The 12,290-nt window shown below is 36.7% G+C and overlaps 1 protein-coding gene across 2 annotated transcripts in view; it reads left to right on the top strand.

Annotated features, from left to right (window-relative positions):
* Positions 1 to 4,117, top strand: part of TBC1D15 (TBC1 domain family member 15) — a 37,059-nt gene extending 32,942 nt beyond the window's left edge. For both annotated transcript variants that reach the window (XM_017832807.1, XM_017832806.1), the window contains 3 exons: positions 1,203 to 1,319; positions 1,951 to 2,037; positions 2,710 to 4,117. In XM_017832807.1, coding sequence (XP_017688296.1) covers positions 1,203 to 1,319; positions 1,951 to 2,037; positions 2,710 to 2,916 — 411 coding nt within the window. In that variant the 3' untranslated portion in view covers positions 2,917 to 4,117. The remainder of the gene's footprint in view (positions 1 to 1,202; positions 1,320 to 1,950; positions 2,038 to 2,709) is intronic.
* The last annotated feature ends 8,173 nt before the right edge of the window (positions 4,118 to 12,290 follow it).

Below are 12,290 nucleotides of genomic sequence, written 5' to 3'. Positions count from 1 at the left end.
TATTTCCTTATGAAGTAGAAGTTAAAAAACCCCAACACAGTAGTGTGTAGACAGGCTGAGGTTGGTAGACTATAGGCATTTTTGTTCAGTTTTTACTGTTAATCAGCCTATTTGCATTCCAGTCTTTTTGCTGGAGTGAGAATGCTTTAAGAGAATATTGGATGTCTGAAAAAGATGGAAAATTTAATTCTGGACCGGAGGAACTGAATCTTAATTGAAACATTCAAGATTAATTGCACCTTGTTTTGGGTGAACCTGGTTTGGATATCTTTCATATTGATGCAGTTCTGTTTACAGGCTACATAGTTCAAGTAGAAGTAAGCTCTTGCTCAGCTTTAAGGCTGTACTCCATCAATAATGATGAAAAAAGATTTTTACTAATTAAGTAAAACTGAATCCTCATGAGTCTACTTTCTTATCTGCCTTTTTTGAGACTAAATCCATTGTCTTAAATCCTGCATCTGTTTGTCAGAGCGATTTGTGCAAACAGATTTTTGCTTCTTTCTGGTTTTGTTGTCAAAACTGTTTTCCAGCTTTCTGCCCATCACACACATTCTCTTCAAATACTTTTTAAAAAAGATTTTCCTGAATTTGCTAAAATAGGGTATTAGTACTGAGGTTGCACATTTTAGTCCCAGTGAACTCAAGAATGGTTAATTGTGTCCTTCATGGGACCAAAAGCTAGTGTGTCTGCAGTCAGAAAGTAACACCCACCCACCCCCAAATACCTGCATGTACATATCTTTAGGTTCTTCTAGTGGGGGGATTGGGAACAACTTTATCACCTTATTTATAACCCATAGGAACTTTTTTAAGGCATTGCTGAGCATGACACACTTCTACTAATTCACACCTGCAGACACTAATAATTTTTTAGTTTTAATTACTTCTGTTTCACATGAGCTGAGGCAGAACACACATTCACAAGACCACAAGCTCAAGCAGCTTAATAGCATTATAGTGGACAATGTGGTAGACACAGAAGTCTTAAAGAACCAGATAAGCATTTGGTTACTCAGACTTGCAGTTATCACTAATGGGCCAAAACAAAAATTCCAAATAATTGTACAAATGCTTAATTGCTTTCAAAAACAGTTTATTGTTAGCTAAGCAACTCGGCTTGAGGACTTATTTATTTTCTAAGAACTGCTTTTCACAGGAGAAGTATAAGCATTTCAGATGTGTTTTGTTTATTTCAACAGGTCATGTGGACAGAATTGCCTTGTCAAAATTTTCATCTTCTCCTTTGTTGTGCTATCTTAGAATCTGAAAAACAGCAAATAATGGACAAGCATTATGACTTTAATGACATATTAAAGGTACTGAATTCTTATGCATTATCGTGCTGGTTTTGGCTGGGGTAGCGTTAATTGTCTTACTAGTGGCTAGTATGGGGCTGTGTTTCGAATATTAAGTTAAATATTAATTAACATTTTGCAGTTAATGCAGTATGATTATGATTTATATTGGGGGAGGAAAAGATGCATACTATTTTCCAAGGGGTTGAATGTCAATTGATTGTCTATCCTCCATGCTTTCAAAATGGTTTATTGGATGTCTGTTTAGTGATGAGATCATTAAATGGTTCTTCCCCTCAGACTACTGCTTAGTATGTTTAATCTTAACTTTTGCTTTTTCTTCTGTCATCTAATTTATCTCTGAAAATGTGAGCTGGGGAAGTACGTAGGAGGCCTAGATAGTTTGTCACATTTAGAAGTACCATGGATTCCTCTTGCAGATCTTGGATACTGGTGAAAGCCAGCTGTTGCAGACTATATCTTTCAGTAGCCATTTCTTAAAGCAAATAGACTATGTCTAGCATTTCATAGCTTAAGGGCAGGCTTATAAGGTGATACTTCTATGGGGAAAGGGATCCAGATCTATGCAGTGTATTTTGCAGTAAAGCATACTTACCATTTATCTCACTATCCTTTGTGAATGAATTTTTAGCATATCAATGAACTGTCAATGAAAATCGATGTGGAATATATACTCTGCAAAGCAGAAGCAATTTCCATGCAGATGATGAATTGCAAGGTAAAGATATTTTGAATATATCTACTGTGAATATTTATAGACAGTAAAAGTATGTAGTTAGCTGTAAGTGTTCATGTATGACTTGTGAAATAACTAAATGCCTAAATAAAGGATGTTCTGTAGCTATGCAGCACCTATATTCTGAAAGTCTGTAAGCAAGAGTGATTGATTTTATAGACTAATACTGTTCACTGGTGGAAAGCTGGATTGTGCATTTTGGTTGTGATTTCTCAACTCTCACTAGATAACCTCATTGCAAGAAATTTGATGTTCAGTGTGCTCAAACGAGTTCAAAGGTGCATTGCTGACTTATTAGGCATACCAGACTTATTAGGCAGAAACTAATGGGTAACCTGATAAAACTAATTTCAATAACATGAAGTGTAATTATAATAGTTGATTAGATTTTTATTTTTGTAATGAAGATAATACTGTTAAGTGGGAATTGATTCTTGAGCCTGTTCCCTTTGCTGTCTTTTTGAAAAGCAGCTACGGAAGATGGTAACTGTAATGCAAGTAATGCTGAGAGAGTAGCTTTCAGTACAGCTAAATTGAGATGAATGATTAGTTACTGGGTCTGCAGGACGGACAGAGGGGGACCTTGTAGTTATTAACTTTTTTCCATTTTATTACAGTGATTTTTAATATTTTCTCCTGCCTCCTCCTTTCCAGGAATTGCCTCAAGCAGTTAGTGAGATTCTGGGGATAGAAAGCAGTTCTGTAACACCGGATTCAGATACTGGAGAGGATGAAAGTGGAGCTGATCTGAGTTGTCCAACGTCGTTATATCAGAGTATCTCAACACCTGTAATTGCTGCCAATGGAACACAAGACAGCGCTCAGCAGATGTCTGAGACGCAAAGCCTGACACCTGCGTAACTTCAGTTGGTTACATTGAAGAAAGACTTTCACTGAGCACATTTTTTCAAGCACTTGAGAGATGGATATTTAAATTTGGTGTTGATTAAGCTTTAAGGTTGTAAAGAAAATCTGTACTGTAATGCTCTTGCATTAAAGCTTTACAACATGACTCAACTTAACTATTTTTGTAGTTTCTTCTACCAAGATAGCCTTTTGTTTTCAATAACATTCCTTAATATTTTTGTAGCCAAGTGCATTTTGTTTTTGCTGGAAAACTGGAAATGGATGGTGATTAAGAATGGATTTGAAAATTCTGCATTTGCTGAGCTTTCACACACTGATCTAAGACAGTGTGAGCTCTTTGATTTGAGCAGATTCACAATATGCCATCTGAAGCTGCTGTACAAAATTTTCAAGCTGAAGAGATGCTGATGCGCTAAAGGAAGATTGTTTTGTAAATGGATTTTCCCTATCTCAAATGTTTACAAAAATACTTCTAAGTATTTGTTGCTGGTTGAATGTAGATTTGAAATGGACATTCATACTTACACAGTTTAATGTCCAAATACTGAATTTTGTGTAATTGGGAGCGGATGAACAGTATATTTTTACATTAACATATCTTCACTTTATATATACCTATATATATTTACACACATACACACACTATATACACAAATGTTTGTGAATAATAAAAAGGATAGTAATATTTTCAATATCAGAATAAACTTGACTGTTCATTCATATGAATCAGTTTGACCAAATTAATGCACAGCTCCAACCTGGGCTCTTTTTCAAAATTTTTCTAACTGCAGGTAACTTTCACGTGAATACATTTAGTTCTACACTTGAGGTAATTTTGCAATTGATTTCTTGCAAACTTTACAAATGTTCATATTTGCTAATATATTAACTGATCAATTAAATACTTACACTGTTTTGTATGGCAACATAATTTGGAGAATTAATAAGCAGGTTATAAAAAAAACCCCAACAAACCACAAACCAAAATAATAATCACAATTAACATTAATGCTTTTTTTTTTGTATCTGCAAAAGGCATTGAGCTTATTCCATGCCATGCTGATGTCCTTTGATGTTATGTGAAATTTAACATAATTGATTAAGTGTATTCATTATTTGGTAACTGTTGTACATATATAAAATAAAAGTCAAAGCTGATTTAGTGTTTTTAATTAAATCATATTTAGAGAAAAAAATCTAGTTGTCTGGTTGTTGTATAAGAACATGAGATAGAGGGGAGAGCTAATGGTTAGTCCATGGATATTATATATTTTGTTAGTAATGAAGGGCAGTGGGAGTATATTACGGAGCGGAACACACCTTTCCTCTCTAGGCGGTTGATGTGTGGGACATGGCGGAGCTTTCTTTTCTTCTGAAGCAGTTTACTTTTACAAATGTTATTTGTGCCATCTTAAGCAAATATTAGTAATACAAAAAGGCTTTAATAGATAAATCAACTTGTTACAATAATTTGGGAGCTGATTAAACTTCTCTTACCAGTTGTGAACAAACTGGACAGCTGAATCGGTATAGATTTTGGTTTTAATATTGTCAATGTGCTATCTCTCATCAGTTAATAAGAACTTGAATCTTATGCAGTGAAAGTCAGGGATTCACAGCTCAGCATTATCTGTAGCCTTTCATTTCCTGTTCAGGAAATTACTGTGAAGCATCATGCCTTTGTTCACTGGTAAGCATTGTACTTCTTGGCAGTTAAATTTAATATGGCATACAATACAGAAAGGCATTAGAACCTGGATATTCAACACTTTGGTTCAAATACAGCAAGCAAGTTAGTTTCAGTATTTTTTGGAGCACCTAGTTCACTTTGAAGTGTAGTTGCAAAACGTTTTTATCAAAAATTATGTTAAACGAAACTATGGAAGGAGGAGGGAAATGTCTACAACAGAAATGCAGTGGGCAAGCCTGTCAGCTAATTATGCATGGTTCTTTCTTATTCAGGATATGCAGCTATAAAAAACTATATGCAAGACACTAAGGTCTTGAAGAAAACCATAATTGACTGAACATGAATACTCAAATGTTTAGGAAAAGCTTATTTAAGTGGAACTCTGTCATTTGTTAGAATTACAGCTATGGCTGCTAAGAAAGACTATCAGCCCCTAAAGTAAAGGTTGCCTTTCTTTTTGGGGTATAATTGTTGATCTTTTCCCTTTGTATTAAGCACTCTGATGTCAAGATGAGAAGGTTGCTCCTGAATTAAGAGTGAGCAGCAGCTGCTGTGAAAGGCTTGGGTAGGTAGGCTTGTTCTGCTTCCCAACAATAAGATTCAGTGCCCCTCGCAGCATTCCTTATCTGTAGTTTTCTTCCTGCTGACAAGCAGCCTTGCCAGGAGTTGCAAAAGGAACCTCATTGTCCACCAAATTATTCCTGATTGTTAGGGATGGATTTAGTCTAAGTGGAGACTACAAATGCTGTGAGAGGCCTTAATGAGGATCATGATGGCTGAAATGCCATGGGTTCAGGAAGGTTCAGGATGTGCAAATTTCTTTTGTATGTGAATGATCTAGATTACAATTATTACATATGAACCAATTCTGAACACAGTTTTTGTTACAGTTGTCAGGCTATAAAAGAGGGGATACTTGTATAGTTCCTGCAAACCTGTTTTGCTTTTTAATGCTTGACTTCAAGATAATTATCTTTTGGGGGCAAGTATTTAAAATTTAATACTTTTCAGGCATAACAGTTTTCCAGTGTTATCAGTTCCAAGGGGAAAATAACATTTATGTAAGTTCTTTTTAAGACAGACCTTTTTCTTTTGTCTGTTTGGACAATTTTATTTGTTTTGAAAATACACTCTTGATGTTTTCTTCTGCTTGCGGGCAAGATGATAGCTTACAAAAAGGTGAATAGGTGGAGGTTTTTGCAAGTTTAGACTAATATTAATGTTTATGGAATGGTTTTGATACTGGGAGGTTGAAAACTATAAAAAGATGATTCTAAGTTACCCACAGTAATCACTTAGGACTTCAGTTACGTTGAGTAGTGCCAGTCCTGCTCACTTACAGTGACTGTGTTTGCACAGAGTGAATGTCAGAGCCAGTGGCCTTCAAACCCATGTTGGGTGTGGAGGTTTTGTGTTGGTTGTTGTGGGTAATCTTCCTAAGGAATTTAAGACTATATATGTTATATATATATATGTCACAATGGGTCCTGATTGCTTTCAGAATCAGATGTAGAGATACTGTGATGCTTATTGTATTAGCAATGTGTTTGTTTTGATCTGTAGATTAATTACAATTAAGGCATTGATGTTCAACAAAGCCCAATTTTGGTGCTAACAAGATTTTTCCTAAAATCTTTGAATTATTCTAGTGGACAATTTTAAGATGCTGATGGTGCCTCATAAATAATTTTCTCCAGTTTTTCCTGACATATTAATCGAAAAAATTCTTTGTCCCCCTTTAGCCAAAACAATGAGGAACCAGATTCCTCATTACTTTCAAATATATTCTTAAGCACCAAATTAAAACTGTTGATGAAACTTTTCAGAAACCCATAAAAAGTATTCTTCTAGCTTCCAGTTTTTGAAGTAATGTTTTTGTTCAAAATAGGTGAGGCACTTTTTCCTTGCTTTTCTAGATAATTTTCTGTTCCAAGACACTTGCCTAACTTGAAAAAAAGATTTTATGGGGAATGATTTATCATTCAGAATTTGGATTGTGAACTAGTTTTGGTATTGCTAGCATGATTTGTGCATCCTACTGTGGTGCAGATGAAGCCTTACCAAGTATGGGATTGAATTTCTGTACGTAGAAGCTATGTTCTCCTCAAACCGTTCCCTGCTGGACAACAGAAATGACAGTGCTGAAGAGGTTAGTGATACTTTAAAAATGCATCTGCATTACAGGATTCAAAAGAAGTTATTAAATGGACTGTATTAAAACTGAATTTTGGTCTGTGGGCTGCAGAAGAGTGGTTAGTAACAATAATTCTATGTGTGCCTGTCAAAATACTTTAAAATATATTTTTCAAATCTATTGCCTGTTTTCTGAACATTTGTTTGGTGGCTGATGCCATCTCTGTATGACAGAAGTATGGCAGAGAGATCAGTGCTTGTTCTTAAAAGAAAAATTCCGTGAGCTGCCCTATGGTGGCTGGGATTAATGCAGAAAATCCTAACCCTTGGTTCTCTCTGTGCAATTACGTACCTATGTCTGGCTCAATAGTTGATGTAATATGAGCATTGATAAGGTGATAAGACACAGATACATAACTGAGGACTTAACAGACAGATTTCATATATGTGTGATACTGTTTTTGATTTAAAGATGCTTTCAAGTGGTTTTTTTATGGTTTTAAAAGATGAGTTGTGCTTCATGTTTAGTGGGACTTGAAAATGTGCTATTCAATTAAATGATATTATTGCAGTGCAGGCCTTGTATAAATTAAGCTTGAATTTATTTCTTGTTCAAGTGAGGATTTTATTCTTAAACATTTTTTAGAGAATGTGTGCTATTTTTTCATGTTAAATGAGAATATCTTTGGCACATATTGAATTTTCTGATGAATGGCAAACAAAAAATATATTGTAGGATGTCACTTTTTTGCCTCATCCAAAATGAATTTCACAGTTGAATCAAATATATATTTCAAACTGTCTGTGTAATTCAAATAAATGAAGTCTTCTAGATGGGTTTTGTTTTGAAAGAATTCAATTATAGTACATATTTTTGATTATACAGGCTCACGTATACCCTACCTTAACATTAGTTCTTAGACTGTTTCTACAGATGTATCTTGTTATTAACCAACTAACTGCAGAGCCCCATTGTTTAGAGTTTAAACTGCTGCCCAGGCTCTGGCAGTCCAGCAAAAGGCAGTTTCCTCTTGGTATGCTGTAGTTGACACTGGCCAGCAGCCAAGCACCCACCCAGCCCCTCACCCATTCCCCTCTCCCATGGGATGGGGAGAAAATAGCAGGAAGGCAGGAAGGTTTATGGATTGAGGCAATGACAGTTTCACAGGGAAAGCAAATGCTGGTCCCAGAAGCAAAGCACAAAGGATTTCATCCACTACTGCCCATCGGCAGGCAGGTGTCCAGGCACTTCCTGGAAAGCAAGACCTCACCACAGGTTTACTTGGAAAGATAAACACCATGACCATGAATGTCCCTGCTTCTTCCTCCTCCCTTCTGTGAGCTTTTATGGCTGAGCACAATGGCACATGGTATGGTATGGGCAATGAAAAAACGAGGCTGCACACACACCATTCAGTTTTTGGGATTCTCCGCAGATCTCTCTCTGCATTTCTGTTTTATTAGAGTTCTTTAGTAAACAGCACCTGGTAGTGTCATTCAGTTAACTAGAATTCCCAGGATCTTGCTAAACTGGTGTTTTGATTCCACACATTCACACTCGTATCATGTCGTGACTGTTTTCAGCCACGGGAAAAAACCATGCATGCTCTTATGCAGACCATTACGTGGTTTTTCACTTTGAGAACACGGCACTCTCTTTGTCAAAACACCTGTCAAGGTTGAAAGACTCCTTTTTGATTCTAATTAACTGAACTCAGCTTGTTCCCACAAGTATGGAGTATCACTTTGGTCAGTTTAGGTCAGCTGTCCTGGCTGTGTTTGCTCTCAGCCTCATGCCCACCCCCAGGGGAAGCAGCAAGAGAAGCCTCAATGCTGTGCAGGCTCTTCAGCAACAGCCAAAACCCTGGTGTGGTATCAACACTGATCTAGGCACAAACTCCAAAGCACATCACCATATGTCCTACTATGCAGAAAGTGAACTTCATCGCAGACTGACCCAGTTTGGCATGATGACAGCCATTCTTGATGATGTCTGAGATCATAGTAGGAAAAAAATCCTTCCTGTATTGAAGATGACACATTTTAAGTGCCCATCTAGACCTGGTGCAAAAAATAGTTGCATTACGTGTAAGCAACTGGTATTCAGATGTTCTGCTTTGCTTGCCGTAACTCAATGAGATGCAACACCAGAAACTTTTCTAAAACACTCTCAGGTGTATGCGTTGGTCCAGATGACTTTTCAGTCACATGAGGGCATGCTGCCTTTGGGCATTGGTCTTGGAGATCTTCCACACACTCTTCTGGTTTTACTGTTAGAGTAACTCATGCAAGACACCAAGAAAATCCTTAAGGCACAAGTATTTGGGTTCAAGGACTTGATAATTTCTCAAGCTACAAAACAGTACAACTACTGCGACCAAAAGTGGCAGTCCTGGTTCTATGGACTCTGCCCTGGGCTGCTACACCTTTTATGCTGTTATGGTTAATTCGTGCAGCGAATGGTGAACAACATAAAGGAGCTGCAAAATTGTACAATCTATTTGTTTCATCTGTACCTGGTTTCCTTTTATCTCTTGTGAGAATGTTATGACAGACCATGCCAAATGCTTCCCTACCATCAAGATGAATGATTTGTATTGTTTTGCCTTGGTCCACAGGACTGTCATAGGAGGAAATGAGATTTGCTTGACTCAATTTGTTCCCAGCAAATCTGTCTTGACTGTTTAATCATCTGTTATCTTCTGGATCTTTACAAATAATTTTGGTACTTCTGTTTTCTCAAACAAATGAAATTAGACTGGTCCATAAATCTTCATCCCTTCTTTCTTCCCATATCTTCTTGGAAAGTGACATTATTTTAGCCTTTTCCCAGTCTTTCGTCACTTGTCCATCCCCTGAGTTCTTAAAATAGTTATTGATGGCAGAGGTTGAGTGAGCCTACTCTGGAAGTGTGGTTACTGTGCTGTCATTTACTATGGTCAGACTTATCCCAAGTATTCTCCAACATTGCTTCACCTTGTTAAAAGAGCTTACCTCTCTGCCATTGCTATTAATTAGGATAGACAGCTGGTCACAGATGATTCTTTAGCAAAGAATGATGTAAAAAGAGTGCATTAAATACTTAATTAATTTCAAGTTTATTTTCTGTTTTGTCCTTTATTTGTGTTCAGTAGTTGTCTGATAGTTCAATTCTTCTGACTGCTGCTGTATTTATATTTTTTTTAAATAGTTGTTTTTGATGTCCTGTACTAATTACTTTGAATTTTGTACTACAGCCTTTGTATATGTGTTGCGCTGCCTGCATTTACTAGCTTGGTCCTAGTTTTCATCTCCTGTAAGTACCTCTTTTGAACTGAACGTAATGACAACTAATGACTTTCGATACTACTAGTAAAAGTGTATTGGAAGACCACAACTCCTCTATAATGAAATAGTTTCCTGATGAAACTGCTTTTTTTCCTGAAGCAAGGAAAGAACTGTCTTTCTGCTCTAGGTTTCATTTCCTTGAGACTTGTAATAGCTGAATTTATTGAAGTTCTTTTTTTCTGAAATTGTCAGTTTTTGCTTCCTTCTCAGAACCTTTCTTTATCCAAAGATTGTGAATCCACTTTATGTTCTTCATATCACCTGTATTTCCAGGTCTTCCTAGCCAGTCTATCATTTGGTAGATATCCTTTCCCAGTAGTTGTTAATTGATTAAAATCCCCTTAGTGCTACTAGAGCTTGGGATGGTTTTGCTGGCTGCTTGAAAACCTGTGCTTCCCATATCTTCATGACTTAAAAATTAAGTGTACATTCTTATCACAGATTTTTCACCAGGTGTACATCACTCAGAGAAATGGACTTTGGAGTTGATGTGGGTATGTTTGATAAACAGGAACAGATTGTATAACTTTCCTTATTGAAAAAGCTCCTTTGGCTAGTCTACTTGTCAATTGTTTCACAAAGTTGTCGTTTTGCCAACTAAGTTATGGTTTGATTAGGTATTGAGACTTCTATTTTCTGCTTGTGTTAGCATCTCTTACATTAATAATAAGCCCATCTGTTCTCCACCTTGTCTTTTTGACCTTACATTGAATAATGTTGTTGTTTTCACTTAAGATCCTTGTGGAGTCCATCTTTCTTTATGATTTTTTTTTATATGTTTTCATAGCTTTGTTTCTTTCTCTGTCCTGCCACATGATGACTTTAGAGTTCTCCTTCCTGCTGTAGTGCCTCTGGACAAAGACTTGGTGGTGGTTTGGGAGAGCCAGAGGTAAATTCAGATAGTTTCCTGGTCAATACTAGCTGCTCTGCACTGCAAATTTAATCCTCCTGTTAAACTACAGTAAATGCTACAAATAGTTTTAAGGAAAACTATGCTGAAATGGGTCACCAGTATCTCCAGCAGGGGGAAATGACTCAAACATTGAAAACATCTCATAGGTTTGCTTTAGATTTAAATTTTCACTTGAGAATTCAGCAATTTTTTAAGCTTAAAAAGTGCATAGCTAAGGATTTCAGGCAACAGTGACTCTACTGTTTGTGAGAGGATAGGAAAATATGTGTGTAAAGAGGACCTTGCAGTTTCTGAATTCTTATTACAGGCGAATAAGGTGTCTTTTAGTAATAAAAGTAAGCTTATCTCTTTCTTATTACCAACATTAGCTATATTTCCCAAGGTGACAAAACATTGCTGTGTGCCACCCTGACATGTTCTAGAACACATATTTTTGAATTGCTTCAATACACTTCTAATTTTTTGTGTTTTGTTTTGTGATTTTGAGTGCTCATTTGTTTTACATATACAGCACTGTTAACTATAGAAAAAGGAGTTGAGCTCTAAACAAAATCTGTAGTTTAGCAGTATTCCCAGAGCCATATACCAGCTCTATTGTACAGCAGCTAGAACAAAGAAGAAATAAACTCTCAGTCCATAAATGTTCTTTGATGTGACACTGATATGGAAATATATCACACCTATAAAATACTTGCAATACTTCTCCAGGGAGAAGCAATCTCCCTGTGGGATACATGGGCAGACAGCATGGTTAAAATAGTTGAAGCACTTGAGTCTTCCCTGCCTGTTACATAGCACCTGCTGACACAATGTACCTTTTGTTTGTTTTGCATTCATGAGTCATCCTGAAGGGGTTGAGAGAGACAGAAAACCTTTGTTGTGCTCCGGTTACTGCACAAAGCTGTGATAGTAGCAAGGCTACAGAGTAGTAGGGTCGTTGAGTTGTGTGATGTCCCAGCTGCAGAGCCAGCATCTAAGAGTAGATAAAATCATGCTCTGTCATGCCAGTAGGTGAAAAGTCAGCTCAGTAGTGCTCAGTTTTGTCAGTGGAGCATTTGAAGAGTGCTAAGCAATCTTACTCTCATAAATTGTTCAACTGCTGGAACGGTGTCTATGTATCTCATGCATAGCAGGTAGGAATATCAAAATCCAAACACTCCAACTTGCTTTCCTATCATCAAAAGTAATGAAAAAACAGGACAGAGAATGTATCTCGATAACTTAGGATACGACACAGAGCTAATAATACATGAAGACATGCTTTTCTCTGACTGGGAAAATGAAGTAAAACTTTGTGGGCTAGCA

Source organism: Lepidothrix coronata, unplaced genomic scaffold (genome assembly GCF_001604755.1).
Source record: "Lepidothrix coronata isolate B3197 unplaced genomic scaffold, Lepidothrix_coronata-1.0 Scaffold206, whole genome shotgun sequence".
NCBI lineage: Eukaryota > Metazoa > Chordata > Aves > Passeriformes > Pipridae > Lepidothrix > Lepidothrix coronata.
This window is presented reverse-complemented; position numbering and strand designations above follow the sequence as displayed.